Source organism: Drosophila willistoni (assembly GCF_018902025.1).
Source record: "Drosophila willistoni isolate 14030-0811.24 chromosome 2R unlocalized genomic scaffold, UCI_dwil_1.1 Seg200, whole genome shotgun sequence".
Taxonomy (NCBI): domain Eukaryota; kingdom Metazoa; phylum Arthropoda; class Insecta; order Diptera; family Drosophilidae; genus Drosophila; species Drosophila willistoni.
The window spans coordinates 4512055-4529146 of NW_025814051.1; the positions used below are offsets into that span (position 1 = coordinate 4512055).

Genomic DNA, 17092 nt, shown 5'->3' on the forward strand with positions numbered 1-17092 from the left:
CAAACGTTTTAATTGCTCTTCTAGCTTATTCAAACGTGCACACATCAGTTATAACTTGATATATACTATATATACATATTTGATATCTTTATACATATGTGATTTTGCTTTTTCTATAGTTTCTAGTATATGTATATTCTTGTATGTATTGTTAAAGTAAATCGTGCAAAAGTTAAGTTTAAACGACTTGCGTGTTCACGTTCAAATGTTCAACTGACGAAAATGCAGACTCATTTGCCTTTTAGTTTCAAGCACAGGCAATTAATTAAGTATTTCACTTTTCGCCACCTCGAATATGTATTTCAATTTACTTTGCGCCCAAATCCCGGATTGAAGCTACGTCAGCTATTCAAAGTCTAAATGGAATTTCGTTGACTGAATGCAATTAGCTTATACAAAGAGTATCAAGTTAGTTATAGATATTTAATTATTTACACTTATGATTTACTTAAAACTATGACAGTTTAATTTTAAATTTGCAAGTGTCGTATAGATCTTGTGGGTCCAGTAGTAATATCAAATATATGTATGTATGAGTGTATGTTCTTATGAAATATTAGAAAAAATCGATTCCTTCAATTGTATTGTCCATGTATACAGAAAAATATTAACTTTTTTTTATAGTTATGTACCTATAGATATATGTTCAAGTGTACATACATCTATTTAGGTAAAAAATTGGCTAAACATAAAAGTTATATATATTTTATATTGTGCATATAAATTGTTGCTAAAGATATTGCTTAAATATTAAAGCGTGTATGTTTTCTCGTTTTTTTTTTTTTTGTGTTTTACAATGTTTGTCGATTAATATGTCAATGATATTCAATGCTTAAGTCTTTAGTGTCTTCCAAGATTTGGATTCCATTCCATTTAAAGAACAGATGGTTTATATCATTTGTGTACATGCAACACATTTACATTGAATTCTACAATTTTATAGTATATAGAATCTATGCATGTAGGAATTAATTTCATTCAGCTAATATCTAGAGATATTTTTTGGTCTATGGAGCATAGACCTGGCTTGATTTTAATCTATTTTTTGCCTTTTTCCGATTTCTATACAATCATTTCGGTCGTATTTTTTCATACATAAACTTTTGCAAATGTTTATTATCAGGTTGCATTAGCTTACGTTTAGTAAATTCGAATTGTGCTAAAGCAAATTCATATAAATCATTTTCCATTTGCCAGATTTTTGTTTTCTGTATGGCTTTTATAGTCGCTTCGCTAGGTGGTAATTTGGATGATGTAACACGTAAATGAGATTTATTTGAGTTTTGATAATGCTCACGAAAGCCATGGAAGATTCTGTAAATAGCAAAAACGCAAAATTAGACAAATGCTTATAAAAATATTAAAGAAATAGTTTCTACTCACCTGGGTAGCGATCTCTCCAGCAGATCAACAAAATCATACATTTGCTCAGTGACTCCGACTAGAAAATATTCATTGACCAAATTACGTTTGGCCTGATCTAGGGCCCAAACACTGCCAGGTTCCCAGCACTCGGCAGCATGGCCACAAAAGAAAGGTATTTGTAGCCACATATTTTTTGGATCACAGTCGGCTTGCTTCTGAACTACACACTCATCAAAAGTCTACGAATGATTGAAGCAGTTAGTTTGTTTTACTCTATCTCTTGATGGTAATTACTCACAATTTTATTGCCCGCCTTTTTTCGCACCAAATTTGGTCGATAGTTATCGCCAAAGCGTAAAAAATAATAATAGGAGACAAGTCTATCCAAAGGCTTACGAACTAAATTAATATAGATTGGTTTATGGGCAATTTGAAATCTGGAAAATCAAAAAGAAAAAAAATTAGCAAATTAATTAATATTTCAAGATGATTCAATTTAGTTTTGTAAAGTTGAAAGGAGCTACATCAGATGGGATACAAATTCCATTAATATAATCAAAAATTTATGTCACCTGACTCTTAGAGACGTTTTGTTTGTCAAGATGCATATTTCAATTTTCATTTTATCAATTTAGAGAGTATATTAAAAGGGCATTGATTTCTGTTGGCTGATGGGTAAAAATCAAACCAACTTTGGGTACTCTATTCTACATATGGTTGTTTCATGGCTTACTCTAAAACTCTTACTTTGAGAAATCCAAAAATGCCATATGGCCATGGTAAAGGGCTGGCTTCATTTCATGCCACTTGGTCACGTTCCGTACAAAGGAAATTTGATTTGGCAGCGATAGAACATGCATATTGGCAGTCACATTAATATGCAAGACATGATATTTATTTAACTTGCAAAGATCGTAGGCAATGTTCACAAAGCTGGTTGACCCGGTCTTAGGAACTCGATTGTATAGCACCACCAATTGTTCTTCATAGTCATAGACATCTGTGGGTGCGGGTCCAGATACCTGAACTTGTTCCACCGTTAGTTTGCTCAATGGCTTAAGTGCTAAACATTAAAAAACGGCATTATTAATCCTTATGACCATATTATAAAAAAAAATTAATAGAAATACAAACCATTCTCAAGACGAATCCCCGACCAGAGCCAATAGCCACAAGTCAATAGACACATTGATATTAGAACAAACAACCAGGACAACGAAGGGCGCAGCAGTGGCAACATTCTAACTAATTGTTTTAACATGCCTGTTGCCGTTTTGACTATCTTAGTTATTGCAAATGTGACAGCTCATTTTTTTCAGCCATTAGTTGAACTAAACTGCATTTGTTCTAGCTACTGCCAACATCCTCTCCTTTTTTTTTGTTGTTTGACTTTTTGCAATAAATACAACAGAATGTTGGATAACGTTAAAAAGCATATGTTCTGTGCAAGCAATGCCACCTGAGATGTTATCGAAAATCGATAGCCCAAATATTTAGAGATGAGTCATTTTGCACAGTGGTTCAATATTTTCAGTCGACAAATATGGACCATATATATTGCACACAGGGCCGAACCAGCCGGATTATATAGCAGCATTTGCAAATGCTACTGGCTCCGCTTCTTGAAAAGCCCCCAGACCATCCGAACGCTATTAAAAGATGTACGATCACTGAAAAGTTTATTTAATGTTAATTTATTTATTTACAATTTTAGATAAAGTATTAAATACTAGATCTATCCAAAAAAAACTTTGAGATAGCTACAAGGCCTTCGACTATTATTTAATGTTCATTTCATATAGTTCTGAATGAAATTGATAATAATTGGACGAATCTTTGATTTTAAAAAAATCTGAAAATACTTGAAACTTTTAACTTTGCCAAACTTTCAGCAATTTTCGAAATTGATATCTCAGTTGAGTGCTTTTAAATTTAGTTTTGAATGAAATTATTAAAGTTATCTTTTCAAGCCAGACAAAAAAAACAAACAGTCAAATATTCTAATTAACCTTTAACTATTACGATTTTTTTCAAAAAGTTCGAGACAAATTTTCAACACATATAAGTTTTTAATGCCATCGTTAAACAAGCTAACCTGCGAGTAAACTGAAATAGAACTAAATACATGCTTAATCAAAATTTAGGTTAGAATATCTAAAAACAAGAAAATTATCTTTGGAAATCGTTTTTGGCCGATCTTTATTCAAATTCACTCAACTCATTTTTACTCAAATTATTAATAAGTTTTCTATTTCTACCTTTCTTCAATATTTAAATGACAATGTAAAGTTTCAATCTTTCGGTATAAAACAAAATTCATTAGTTTTATAATATTCTGTAGAAAACGTAGATCAATTTATTTATCATTAGAATTTCTATATCGGTTTTATAATAAATATAAATAATATAAAACTATCGTTTATATATGATTTGGTTTTTCAGACACAAAGTAGTTTAACTTCACAATTCACAATTAGATTTCCAATTAGCCAATGTCTTTAACAGTAGATACACATAGGAATGGGTTAAATTATGTTAGGCTAGATCAGACTTTTTTGAAAAACTATTCGAAAGAAATAACACATAAGAAAAAAACTCCGGGTTTTTACGATACATATACATAAGTATATAAGTAGGGATTTGCGTCTCGAAGGGAGAACGTTAAGTAAAAAGAATCCAAAATATACTGACGATAATGATAAGACTGTGTCAAAGATATCGCCAGGTTTAGCCTCATGAATGGGATTCAACGTTTTCCACTTACTAACTTACTCTAAAATGATTTGTTATCAATGATGTTTTATACACAATGGAATTTAATGAGTTCGTCCGCATTAACGAAGAACCTGCTCATTCGCTAATCGAAGCCGACGATAGCCTTTAACTCAGTCTTATCGTATCATTGGTCAGCACAGATTTTCAAGGAAAACATTCCTTAGAATTATGTCGGCTTATCTCCTTTTTGTCGAATTTGAGAAATATATCCTCCAGTGTGCACTCATTCACCGAATAATCATCGACAATATGTGATAATTTCGAGGACAAATATTCTTCAGTTATTTTAAAAACATTTGACCAAAGGATATGATCCTGAGTGCTAACAAAGTAGGTTAGTGTGCCAGCATGATTCTCACGTAATTGTAGTCCTTGAAAATATGATTTTAGTGTGTTAGTAATTTTGCTCACATTTTCTTCTGTTTCGGTGTCAAGTTTCATTTTAATTTTTATAGTAAAACCACTAAATCGTTTTAGAGCGCAAATATTGTTAAGACATTTGAATTTTCCTTTTGCCATTATGGCTAATCGATTGCAAAGCTCTTCACATTCATCCATGCTGGAAATATTCAATGACAATAGATTAGATCAATTGGATTTCGATACCTTAAGAAAGTAACAATAATTACCTGTGTGAGGTGAGTACCACAGTGCGATCTAGATTTTGGAAATCTTTGATACATTGCCATAAAAATCGTCTGGAAATTGGGTCGACTCCCGTAGTGGGTTCGTCCAGAAGCACCAAAGAAGGGGCTCCTATCATTGCCATGGCAGCTAACAATTTTCGTTTCGTTCCGCCCGAATAGTGGCACACTTGTATTTGGCGATACTTTGTTAAATGTATCTTGTCTAGCCAATATTCTACATTTGCTTCAACGCTATCTGCGCCTTCTTTGCCCACTCTCAATCCCCTTAGCATGGCCATATAGCGAAGGCATTGCTCTGCAGTCATAAACCTATTCAAGGCATCATATTGCGGGCAGTAGCCAAAACGATGACGATAAGCCACCTCATCTTGACGAATGTCGATGCCATCGATATGTATGTTTCCCTTGTCCAATGTCAAATTGGCGGCAATCATCTGGAAGGTGCTTGTTTTGCCTGCACCATTAACGCCCAACAAACCGAAACACTCACCACGTGGCGCAGCAAAACTAATTTTATCCACTGCCCGATTTTTATTATATGACTTGACAAGATTACTCACAATCAATGGATATTGATCACTGCCATTCCCATTCGACATTAGATCTTTTACACGTTCCTCTTCTTTCTTACAATCATCTATTGAGGAATCACCATTGTCCTTGGCTGTTTTATTTTCGTTCGACCAACGGAACCGCAAAATGTTCATCAGAAACTGACGATGATATTTATTCTCCAAAATCACAGTAAAGAAGATCATTGTAAAGCAACATACGAATATGGCGTAGACAAAGAACTGATGGGGAGATATAAACTCAAACGTTTTACCCGGACGTCGGCGGGCTATCAAGTTTTCATTAATTATCCGCAATTGATGATTCAAATTAAAATCGGGCAGAAAGCAAAGGAATGTAATTTTAGTCTCGTGTAATTTCATGGCCTGCAGATTGCTAGATGTAATAAGTGGAGCAATAGCTAAAAAAATATAACAAAAAAAATTATTACTTTCAGTTCAACGATGTCTTAAGCTCAAAAAATTAAATAAATACAGTACGCGTTACACAAAAACTAACGGATACGCGAGTGAAATACAAACCAGGAAGATTATAAAATTATATATCTAGATCGATTTTCGCGATGCGCTTAAAGAACGGATCCGCGAGTGAGATACGAACAAGCACAAGGATACAATTATATATTTCATTTAAACACGTACACTGTAATCCAAATTTTTTTCCAGTTTGGTACCTACGATATAAACAACCGATTAAATTAAAAGAAAATACAATAAATCAAAAGTCAGCACATTTGGACAAATCACATAAGCAAAACAGAAATACGATTAAGCTTTTCTAGCTGCTAAAACTGGACCTAATTTATACGAAATTGGAAATTTTACAAATTCCACAATGAAGTTTTGTAATGTATATATATAAGAATCGTTGAACGACGATCACCCTTATTTCATGTATGATAGATTGCACGGGCAAGGGAACAGATTTTTTTTTGCGAGTTACAGAGGTTTTCGATTCACCGGGTTTTCCAAGGGACAAAGGTTTTTCAATGGACCAGCAGTTTCTTACTTAATATTAAGGTTTTCGATTTAGCGGGGTACGAATTATCGAGACTCGAATGAATAAAAAAATAAAACTACCGGCAATATACAATAAATAGCGCAGGTAATCGATTCCCGATTTAACTAGAAGGCACCCATTTCTAAAAGTCGCGCGTATTTTGTCATAAAAAACCATAACCTATTCGAAGACTTACCCGAAACAATGAGCATTAGCAGTAGATATGTCGATATTGTTGATATGGATTTAAAGTTATTTGCTAGACTATATAAAATAGGTAAATAACTACATCCATAGAATATGATGCTCATAACAATGAAACGCAATTCATCGCCACCATAAAGTTCCGCGGGCATAATAGCGGCTTGTATCACGTATAGAATTAATCCATTAAAAATTAATAATATTACATCAAATACAAATGTGGCCATCCAGTAGGTATAACGCGATATGGCCTGCAGTTCACGAAAACCGTTCGCATGTTCGCGGAATGGCAGAGAGATAAAATAGAACATATAAAAGAACATTCCTACCGATACCATAACAGCATAATATTCCAAACGTGTGGGACTTATATCGCTGACAAAGCGTCGTATAGGCATATAGATGGTATCGATGTCAGCTGCTTGATCGTTTAGCTTTAACATACTAATATCAATTAGATTGATAAGTGCAACGGAGCTGTGATAACGATTGGTAGCGTAATATATATTCAGAATTGGTGTCGTCCCGGTACCCTGTCCATCAACATGCATATCAATCAGACCAACAACATCTTGTAGAAAATCTGCCAAATTGTCTTCCTGTAGCCTAAGGATTTCTGAATTAAAGAAGAAATCCAAAATAATGATATACTCTTAATCCAGTTAATGATTAGTGACAAAGTGACGAACCTTCTTTCACATCACTGCCACGTAAGTTCAAAGTTTTTGCTTGCAGGCCACTCAACTCGATCTGTTGTCGCAATTGTTTTTCAATTTGAGCATGATGTCCAGTGGGATTGTAGATATAAACCACGCCCTCTTTCATTCCACTGAGTCTAAGGGGTAAGGCCACCTCATTTGTAACCACAGACATAGCGTGCATTATACAAATTGCTCCAACAACACTTATCACGGGAATTAAGTGCTAAAAAAAGCAAACATTGGTGTGGTTCCAGGTAACAACAATCTTATCAGAGAAATAAACTATATAGACTTACCATAATGCCGCCATAGACCATTTCATTTTGCAAAAATGTCCATTTTTTGTAGAACACAGCTAACCACAATTGCCACCAAGGCGGGTTATGATGATGATTATTTAGACGCTTGTACGGTGCAGTCAACAGTGGTGCATCATTGCGAGAACCGTCCGGTGTATCAACTTGATCTGCTTCACCCGCACAACTGTCAAATAGCAAAATCAATAGTATGCTTATATCAATGCAAATCTCAAATAGACTCACCTTAAAAATACATCTTCCAGAGATGTATCCGTTATGGATATCGTTTCAATGTCCAACTGTTTGGCTTTCTCCTCAAGCTCTTTTAACATGTCATGGAAATTCTTTTTATATTTATACGGCAGGCAAATGTACACAGTTGGCTTTACCATACTCTGAAATTACGATGTTTAGAAAGAAATTTACAAAAGCTTTTCATTTCTCAGACTTACAATAAACATGGCACTGGGTATGTGTTTATTAATTAGCTCCATTATTTCATCTCTACGGAAGTTGAAATCAGTAATTTCCAATTTCAAACGATACCCACGATCGGATTTACGCTTTAATTCTAATGGAGAGCCACTGCGTTGTAATTGGCCATTGGCTAATATACAAATAGTGTCACCAAGAACTTCAGCTTCTTCCATGTAATGTGTGGTAACTAAAATAGCCTTTTCCTTGCGTAAATTCAACAAAATGTCCCATAGTTCACGACGCGATTCAATATCCAAGCCAGAGGATGGCTCATCGAGGATCACAATTCTGTAAGTAAATCAAATATTAGTTTATGGTTTGAAGACTGTCTGAAATCTGGTTAGCTAAACTTAAATTTAATCTAAAATGAATTATAATATTTTGAATGTCCTTAAGCAATTCACAAGCTGCTTACGTATTTCGAATATCTTATCTTGGTCAATGATAACTCTTATATATGACTATTTGTAATGTTTACACAATGATAAGTTATTAACACTTGGAGTGTTTCGCAAGCTCTCAATATTTAAACTTTATCTAATACTTTAGAAAAGTTGTTTAAGAAAATCACAAACTTGGTGTTTCCCGCAATTGCAATGCCCAATGATAGACGTCTCTTCATGCCTCCTGACAAGTTTTTTCCGTACACATCAGCCTTATCGTATAAATTTAATTTCTTCAGTGTGGTGTCGGCCCAGGAATGAGCCTCTGCATTCGTTGCACCACGCAGTTCGGCGAAAAATTTTAAATGCTGACGGCAAGTCATGTAGCTCATGAAGACGCTATGTTGGGGACAAAATCCGATGAGATGACGATATGAGGACACATCACGTTCACTGCAGACAACTATTTTACCCGAGTCCTTGGGCACAAGACCTATTGAATGGTAAACAAATGTCAATTAATTCTCTCGCACACTTTCTCTCCCGTTTCTTTTTGTTTACCCATTATCATGTTCATCATGGTTGTCTTTCCGGCACCGTTGTGGCCCAATAGAACTGTTATTTCCTTGTTATTGATGGTCATATTTAAGTTATCAGAAATAATAGTTTCTCGTTTGGTTGTTTGGAATTTTTTGCACAGATCTGATATGATAATGGCATGGGTTCCACGCGGTGATGTTGTGTACTCATTCCGTTGACGTTTCTTATAGGTCTTAGGCTAAAAAAGAAACAGAAACAGAAATATAGATAATTGCAATTCTCAAAAATCAGTATCAAATTAAGCATTTAACTTACATCTAAGAAAAAGAGAAATGGTCGTTTCAAGCCACCAGGACCGGGAAATACACAAACTAAATAATTGTAGAGCAAAGCATAGAGAAATGTCTGGAAAATCAACACTACATAGACCCAAATAATGAGATTAGAGTTGTCTTTGATTTCCCGGAATAGATCCAAACCACCAAATTTGCGATCTGTAAGAAATGTAAACAAAAAGAATTAAAAAATATCAAAAATTGAGAAATCCAATTTCTTTTTTAAAGAAAGCTACGTTTTTTTTTGTTGTTAAAACATATGTTTTATACTTTTTTCATACTAATAAAAGAGTATTGATAGTAATTTGTAAATAAGATTTGTAGATAAATCAATATAAGTGTGATACGGATGTAAAATACAGAGTTTAAAGTCTTACGTTTGTTGCAAAAAGTCTGGAACACATCGATACCCTCGAGAAATGCATTGGTGCTAAAAAACACAAAGGCCCACTGTGTTGCCCAGCTGCGGACAAAGCTGAACGCGTATGGAATAATAAGTAACACCAGACCGCCAATTTTTGCATAAAAAACTATAAAGTAGAAAACCGAATTGCAATATAATAAAGAATTTGATGTCATTGAGTATTAACTCACCAGAATGAAAGCATACAGATATTAAATATGCATATGATGTCGTTGCCACAATATACAAAAAATATAAAGTCAATATATAGCCAAAGCTTATTAATCCCAAAGCCTTATATTGGATGGCTAAGATTAATGCGACTATAAGAAAGCCCAAATAGCAAGCAAATCGTATGAGAAAAAAGGTAAGTCCATTGAGAAAACTCATTGGTGTGACGAGATTGAGAAATTCCTTTAGTCCATTTTGTTTCTCCTCCACAAAAGGTACAATAAATGTGCTAAGTAACAAGACTGCAAACAGTATACTAAACAATGTGCCAAAATGTACAATTCGATAGCTATCCCATCCATTTATTTCCAAATTTGGCATAGAGTTCAACAACAGCTGATAGTCATCTTGAAATCCTTGATATCTCATATACTGACGATCCAATATGTGTTGCAATGTTAAGAATCCTCCGCGAATATATTCATCGTCATCTAGAAAAGATCATAAGAATAGACAAAGTTCATTGTCACCATACAAAGATGCTCCTCCATTCAATCCGACTCACCCTTCTGATGATTTATCTCTTCGTCATTGACAAAACGAAGCTTGGGCGATATCCGCATACGATTTGAACTGAGGCAATATTTAAAGTGCCCGCCTGTATAAGGCGACGGCAGATGTTCAAAATTAATGGCAAAACAATCGCCACGGCAATGCTGTTCCATTTCCAATTGCATATCCACGCTGCTATTATACGATCGAAAACCTAAAGAGAGACAATGGATAATAATAAACAGAGAGTTAAATAAGTAAAGAGAATTGATAAACGAATTTACAGCATCAGTGTAAATTGAACCCATTCCCAGCAATCTGTTTATTCGTTTCATCAAAACAACAACAAGATGACCGTATCAGCCCCCTTTATTCTGCTGTATATACCATTAATAGTTGTGGAACTCCGGAGGAATATGGGGGAACAACAAATATTATTATATACATAAATACGATAACAATTTGAACCTTTGTTCGTTCGTAAACAACTGCAATGCTTTTATAAAAACGTATCGTTCGTAATCAAACTTATGCACTTATAAAAAGAATCCTCCCCCTTTGTTTATTTGCAATCAAATAAACCATACTTGCTGGATATGAAAAAAGGGGTTCCCCCCAAAAAAAAAACTGGAAATCAACTTACGCTCCGCTGAAATTTCCAATTCCCGTCGTAAATTGTCCATTAAAGAGTCCACGTTTGCAGTATTAGGAGCATAATAGATTAAATCCATGTCATTGGCAGGCATTAATAGTCTGAGTGCATCCTATACATAAATATATAATAATAAAAGCCATTTGATTACAATTTTTCTTATCAGGCAGCATGAGATTAATTAACTTTGCACTTACAAGTCATAAAGTTATTAGAAAGTATACTTTGCACTTACAAATAAGTGTTATTATTAGTAAGTACGTCTATTCAAGTATTCAATTGAAAGATTACAATACTTTGTTACGCGCGGCTTATGAAGATTGATCTTCGAAATATACTCCTATATACTCACATAATTCTTTGTTTCGAAGTTATCAAGTTGAAGCTTTGTGGGCTTCACAGTCCAATGCAAATAACCCCATAGTACCCCAAGCCAGCTAATGAATATGAAGAGGAGAGGTATCCAATGGCATCGAAGGAAAAGTAAGTTCTTGCGTAAAAACACAAAGAAAAGTGGACTACAACTGCAAGTCATTAATGCTGTTGTTGTTGTAGCACTTTCAACAATTTATTCCAAGATTTAAGAAATCAAATAAATATGATTCATTTTCTTTTTTCACAACTACCAGGCGTTGTCACGCAGTTTCACTTAGTTCCCCTTTGTCTGGGGTAATAAATATCGATAAATGTTTGCTTTCCAATTTCCCCTATTTGCTTTTTCACTTGCGCCACAATGGACATAGAATAAAATACAATTAATTTTTAGACTGCTGTCTTAGCATTTTAAATTGTTGAATTCGCACGTGAATTTTGTTTTTTCCAGTTGCTCATTTGTTTTGTTTTTTTTAATGGAATCTGAATACGCGACGAGTTTCTTTTATCGATGTTTGATTGAATTTGTGTGTTATATCAGTGAGACATTGCCACAGATATTTAAAAATTTTTTTAATATATATTTTTTATAGTTGTATATAATATATATGCCTTTATAACATTTTTTTTTTTTTTATTAAGTTACTTCCATGTAATTTATGGAAGGATTATTTGGCCTTCCTTTATAACATTTATATGGACCAAGTCAGGTCTCATCGTCTTTAGTGGTAGCCTCCCACTGGTTAAGCGTTGCTGTATGTACCTAACGACTTTGTTTATTTAGATAGTATCGATATCAAGACAACCGATACATAGCGGGAACTTATCGGTCAGCTTCTTTGCTATCGATTCTGTGTTTGTAAACAAATTATTGCTATTTGTTCTTGTTTTAGTGTTTCCTTGAAATAATGAGCTCACAGTCTCAAATATTTCCAATAAATTTACAAAATCTTACGGACAAGGAACGGCACAAATTTATTCTTAATCACTATGTCCTCGCTACTCAGGCTGACAATGAATCCCGTAAACACAAACGAGATATAGATGTTATACGGGAAAATCATCGATTCCTGTGGGAGGACGACAATTTAGACTCCAGTTCTTTAAGCTGGGAGCAACGTCTGGCTCTACGCTACTATAAAAAATTATTCAAAGAATACTGCATAGCTGATTTGACACGTTATAAGGATAATAAAATCGCCCTACGATGGCGTACAGAGCAAGAAGTTGTTACCGGGATTGGTCAATTCCAGTGTGGGAGTAGGCATTGCACTGAAAAAGATGACTTGCGCACCTGGGAGGTTAATTTTAAATACATTGAGCATGGAGCTCCTCAGAATGCACTGGTTAAGGTAAGATTGTTTGATAATGTGATATATAAAGGTTGCCTCTGATGATTAAAATATTAATAAATCTTTTCAGATCCGTCTGTGTCCAGAACATACACAGCAATTAAACTATCGTACAAAGAAAAGGGAAGTTAAAAGACAAAAACGTAGAGCCAAAGAGGAACGTAAAACAGGTAGAAAGCAAAAAAGGCGAAAAGTTAAAGATCAAGAGGAGCCATCAACTAATGAGAATAGCGACGATGAAGAAGGCCAAGACCCACAAGAAGATGCAGAGAAAGACGAAAGCCAAAACGAATCATCTGCAAAATCACACGAACAATCTGCAGATGATCAAATTTGGTTGAAACAGGCCGATCTCAGTCAGGAACAACCATCTAGAGAACAAGAATTTGAACGCTATTTGGAGGATTTACTTCTGTAAATAATTAAAAGAATTACATTTAAAAATAAATGGAATACAATTTTCATACGTGTATCATAAGTGTATCCTTGGTTTTCTCTTATTGTTTAGAACCAAATTCTCAAAAAAACCCTTTTATTTAAAATACATAACACATTTATTTGTTGGATTCAAAATGTGAACATCTTGTGATCTTTTCTCCATTTGTGAATTTCTTTTCTTTAAGAATTACTGGCCATACACTTATCCTCTAAGATCCTATGTATTTACACAAAAAACACATTTACAAGACTTTAAAACCAAAACCAACAAAAAAAATGTACGACAAAAATATAAAGTTTGTAGTAAGTAGTTGAACTGGACATTAAGGCTCTGTGACTTTTAGAATTAGAATTATTGGAACATAGGTTTATACATAAAAATTTTCCAACGTGATTTCATAGGCTTCATACTGTAGTTTTCAAACTGCGAATTAGAAATTTATTAAGAGATTTTCATGAACCTTACATAAAAAAGGTAGAAAATATTAATTTCATCAGTAGTTCATGAAAATTGCCTTTAAAGTGTTATTCGCAATTTAGATAAATAATTTCATTGAAAGAAAAGTAAACTGTTTTGCCATAGAATATTATAAAAATCCCTGATAAAAATGAAAGTTTAATTTAAACACTTTGATTGTCTTTAAATTGGCAATAATATTATATATGGATAAAAAGATTGCGCAGTAAATCACGATTTCACACACACAAATATGTATAAACTTAGGTTCCACAAAAAGAATCTGGACTAAATTTACAATGACTTTTTGTTTTGTTTAGACGACTTAATGAATCTATTTTTGCTGCGCATCTTGCTGCAGTAGCTCGGCAAAGGCTTGTGGCGGCTTAAAGCTTTGAACTTCGGTAAATACCAGATCCTTCCACTTCTCCACCGGCAGCTCGTTCTCCTCGAAACTCTGATCGTAGAGGGCCGATGTTTGCTCATCGGTTGGATCGTGATATTTCTCCATATAAGGATGGGCTAGAGCCTGTTCCGCTGTAATGCGACGATCTGCATCCAGCTCGAGCATTTTTTCAAGCAAATCAATTGCCAAGGGATTGGCACCACGGAAGACATCACGGAAATGACGACGCGGCATAACGGGCAATGAGCGAATATATGAACGTGCGCTATCCGATGAAATGCGGTTCATAAACTCTTCGGCCGGGGTACCCAAAACCTCCATAATAAGGTTCAATTGGTGAATGTGATCGGTGCCTGGAAACAGAGTCCTTCCTGTCAACAATTCTGCCATAATGCAGCCAACAGACCATATGTCTACAGTCTGGTTGTAGTGCATCCAGTTGAGCATAATTTCGGGTGCCCGATACCAACGTGTGGCCACATAGCCCGTCATCTCACTCTCGGCTGGTCGTGCCAGACCGAAATCCAAAATGCGGAGCTCACAATCCTCGTTTACAGCGATATTTGACGGCTTGAGATCCCGATGGATCACACCAGCGCTATGAATATATTTAAGGCCACGCAGTATCTGGTAGACCAAAAACTGGACATGATCATCCGATAGCTTTTGCGTTCTTATAATGTTATTAAGATCCGCGTCCATGAGATGCGTCACCATGTACACTTGTTGAAATTGTTCCAGCGAATCTGCTGGTTGGCCAGGATGAAATACATCCAGTAGGCCGATGACGTTCTCATGATCCATATGCTTAAGCAGCCGCAGTTCACGATATGTTCGTTTAGCATGAACAGCAGATTGAAACGGCCTGGCCAATTTTTTAATCGCCACTTTTGTGTTGGTGTTTTGCACTAGAGCTTTGCATACTTGACCATAGGCGCCTTGCCCGACGGCCTGGAGGTTCTGGTAGGTTTCCGGTATCTCCCATTCAGTGCGATTAATATCCAGCTTGTAGAATTTGGGCATTTTTCGTGACATTTGTTCGAATTTAATTCCTTTTTAATATCTTTCTGACCAAATTTTTCCAAGTTTCTCGAATAGTTCTTCTTCTTGCTTTTTGAGCAATGTTATCTCACGTTTACACTATCAACTAGATTAGAAATTTTCTTCACGCTACGATAAAAGTGAATATTTAATCTATTTGGCTGAATGTTTATCTTTCATCAATATTATTGCATTTGAAATTGAATTCCAAAGTGTATGTTCATTTCTTTATTTAATTTTATATTTTATTTTCCTCTGCACAAATTAATTTCTGTATTATTTATTTTTCTTTTAACGGCTGTTTTTGCAGTGTGAACGGCTTAACGTACTTGCTTTTTATCGATTACCATCAGCTGGGCGATTGTTTTTCTCCATTTGCTGTTATCGAACTCATTAAGAGTTAACATACAGATAGTGATGCGAGATCGAAAGTTTTTGAAATAAGCTTGGAATATTCAAATAGATCATATTTGAAAATGATTTCAAATCGGCCAATTCAAAAACGGACTTATCTTATACTTGATTTTTAAGAAACTGCATATATTGGTTTAATAAGAGTGAAAAATGCTCCACATTATACCTTTCGCTAAGTGCACGATTTTCAACATTTTTGTAGAGCACATATAGTCAAAAGTTAAATTAAAATTCTTTTCAAAACGCAGTTTAATTTTTTCGAAGAGTTCGTTGTTGTATGAGTTGGCATCCATAGCTCGATGTAGTATGAATTAACAGGTTTGCATCGAACAAATGTGTTGGGTAGGGTATCGTGGGAGTAGTTGGCACTTTTGAAGTATTTGGTCTACGAAACGAGAAAAACGATAAAAAATTTAACATTTAAGTTCTCAAAGTTTAGACAATAAACAATAAACAAACGAAGGGACAATCCTGGAAAGTATTCTAAGGTAAATTTGAGTTTTTCTATTGCCTATGTCTATTTTTCCATTGCGAACGCAGTCAACGCATAAAAAAGTTTCGTTATCTCACAGCTAGAAAGCTATCCTAACGCTTCTTGCGGTCAATAATCAATCAAGGAAATGGACCTTTCCTATAAAAAATCAAGAATTGAAGATGCAAGGAATGATATAGCGGCCGACGGCGGTGGAAAGAGAAGTATTTTTCGCCGTCTTAACCATATTCAGGATCCAGAGAGAATTTAGGATGCCCTTTTACTATGCTTTTAGAAACGACTGGACTGGAACTGAAATTAAGGAGAGACACATCATATATGAGCTCCGAAGCTTAAAAATCATTTTTAAAGTAAATAAATTTTTAAAGTCAGGTGTTTGAGCCAGTGTAAAAAATTAACAAACAAACTTTAAAATAACTTTTGCAATGGATAATATTAATCAAGGTATGCAGAATGTAAATACTGCACGAAATTTTAATTTGTATATGTTAATTGATTTTTTTGTGTAATGATTGTTTATGTCCTAAAATAAAGAAAAGTTAACCCATGTGTGCGTCTATTGTGGAGTGGAAACTAACTTTCTGTGAACTTCTGCGAAATTGTAATTATAGTAAATTACAGCTCAAAGTATGTATTAAATTATGTTATAATTACTTTTTCCGAGTTTTTCCGAGGTAAATTTATATTATCATTTATTTTAGCTAAGTTTGACTTCTGCCGCACTTCGCTTGTGGAGGTTTGGGCGAAAAATAATCAAGAAACAAAATTTTTTTTTATTAATAACAGTTCAAAATAAAATATTAAAATTTAAGTTGCTGACTTTTAATTGCTATAATTATTTTAATTCCAAATAAATTTAAATCACATTACGTATACGCTGCGTGGGCTAGTATGGGAAGTCAAGAGGGCGTGGTCAAATTACTCCAACTTATTTTTTTTATTATGCATCCTAACATGGTTATATGTGCAAAGTTTCAACTCTGTAACTGTCTTCCTTCTAGTTAATGCCACAAGATCTGGATTTTGGACCACAGTGCAATGGC

The 17092-nt window shown here is 34.5% G+C and overlaps 4 protein-coding genes across 4 annotated transcripts; 1 reads left to right on the plus strand and 3 right to left on the minus strand.

Annotated features, from left to right (window-relative positions):
- Nucleotides 1-404: 404 nt before the first annotated feature.
- On the minus strand, nucleotides 405-2801 carry LOC6643672 (heparin sulfate O-sulfotransferase). The gene is made up of 5 exons (XM_002066220.4): nucleotides 2500-2801; nucleotides 2113-2428; nucleotides 1664-1802; nucleotides 1384-1604; nucleotides 405-1314 (listed from the first exon to the last, which is right to left on the minus strand). Exons 1-5 carry the CDS (start codon nucleotides 2624-2626, stop codon nucleotides 1071-1073), a joined length of 1047 nt encoding a protein of 348 aa, XP_002066256.1. The 5' UTR covers nucleotides 2627-2801; the 3' UTR covers nucleotides 405-1070.
- Nucleotides 2802-3698: 897 nt separating this feature from the next.
- On the minus strand, nucleotides 3699-12008 carry LOC6643649 (phospholipid-transporting ATPase ABCA1). The gene is made up of 15 exons (XM_002066221.4): nucleotides 11429-12008; nucleotides 11068-11188; nucleotides 10438-10638; nucleotides 9893-10363; nucleotides 9676-9828; nucleotides 9279-9457; nucleotides 8985-9201; nucleotides 8616-8916; nucleotides 8016-8328; nucleotides 7807-7958; nucleotides 7561-7747; nucleotides 7253-7487; nucleotides 6556-7179; nucleotides 4770-5760; nucleotides 3699-4699 (listed from the first exon to the last, which is right to left on the minus strand). Exons 1-15 carry the CDS (start codon nucleotides 11609-11611, stop codon nucleotides 4285-4287), a joined length of 4743 nt encoding a protein of 1580 aa, XP_002066257.2. The 5' UTR covers nucleotides 11612-12008; the 3' UTR covers nucleotides 3699-4284.
- Nucleotides 12009-12280: 272 nt separating this feature from the next.
- LOC6643637 (protein FRA10AC1 homolog) lies at nucleotides 12281-13278 on the plus strand. The gene is made up of 2 exons (XM_002066222.3): nucleotides 12281-12800; nucleotides 12871-13278. Exons 1-2 carry the CDS (start codon nucleotides 12357-12359, stop codon nucleotides 13216-13218), a joined length of 792 nt encoding a protein of 263 aa, XP_002066258.1. The 5' UTR covers nucleotides 12281-12356; the 3' UTR covers nucleotides 13219-13278.
- A 57-nt stretch (nucleotides 13279-13335) lies between these two features.
- On the minus strand, nucleotides 13336-15235 carry LOC6643685 (mitogen-activated protein kinase p38b). Its single transcript, XM_002066223.4, has one exon. The coding sequence runs from the start codon at nucleotides 15134-15136 to the stop codon at nucleotides 14030-14032; it is 1107 nt and encodes a 368-aa protein (XP_002066259.2). The 5' UTR covers nucleotides 15137-15235; the 3' UTR covers nucleotides 13336-14029.
- Nucleotides 15236-17092: the final 1857 nt, after the last annotated feature.

What these genes read in the sequence shown, in the direction of transcription:
- LOC6643672 (XM_002066220.4), bottom strand. Translation starts at nt 2,626, where the DNA reads ATGTTAAAACAATTAGTTAGAATGTTGCCACTGCTGCGCCCTTCGTTG. An exon ending in GGGGATTCGTCTTGAGAATG is followed by an intron (nt 2,429 to 2,499) that starts GTTTGTATTTCT and finishes TTTAATGTTTAG; the next exon opens with CACTTAAGCCATTGAGCAAA. An exon ending in AAAAGGCGGGCAATAAAATT is followed by an intron (nt 1,605 to 1,663) that starts GTGAGTAATTAC and finishes AATCATTCGTAG; the next exon opens with ACTTTTGATGAGTGTGTAGT.
- LOC6643649 (XM_002066221.4), bottom strand. Translation starts at nt 11,611, where the DNA reads ATGACTTGCAGTTGTAGTCCACTTTTCTTTGTGTTTTTACGCAAGAAC. An exon ending in TGGCAGTGATGTGAAAGAAG is followed by an intron (nt 7,180 to 7,252) that starts GTTCGTCACTTT and finishes TCTTTAATTCAG; the next exon opens with AAATCCTTAGGCTACAGGAA. An exon ending in GCTAATGCTCATTGTTTCGG is followed by an intron (nt 5,761 to 6,555) that starts GTAAGTCTTCGA and finishes ATATTTTTTTAG; the next exon opens with CTATTGCTCCACTTATTACA.
- LOC6643637 (XM_002066222.3), top strand. Translation starts at nt 12,357, where the DNA reads ATGAGCTCACAGTCTCAAATATTTCCAATAAATTTACAAAATCTTACG. An exon ending in CTCAGAATGCACTGGTTAAG is followed by an intron (nt 12,801 to 12,870) that starts GTAAGATTGTTT and finishes AAATCTTTTCAG; the next exon opens with ATCCGTCTGTGTCCAGAACA.
- LOC6643685 (XM_002066223.4), bottom strand. Translation starts at nt 15,136, where the DNA reads ATGTCACGAAAAATGCCCAAATTCTACAAGCTGGATATTAATCGCACT.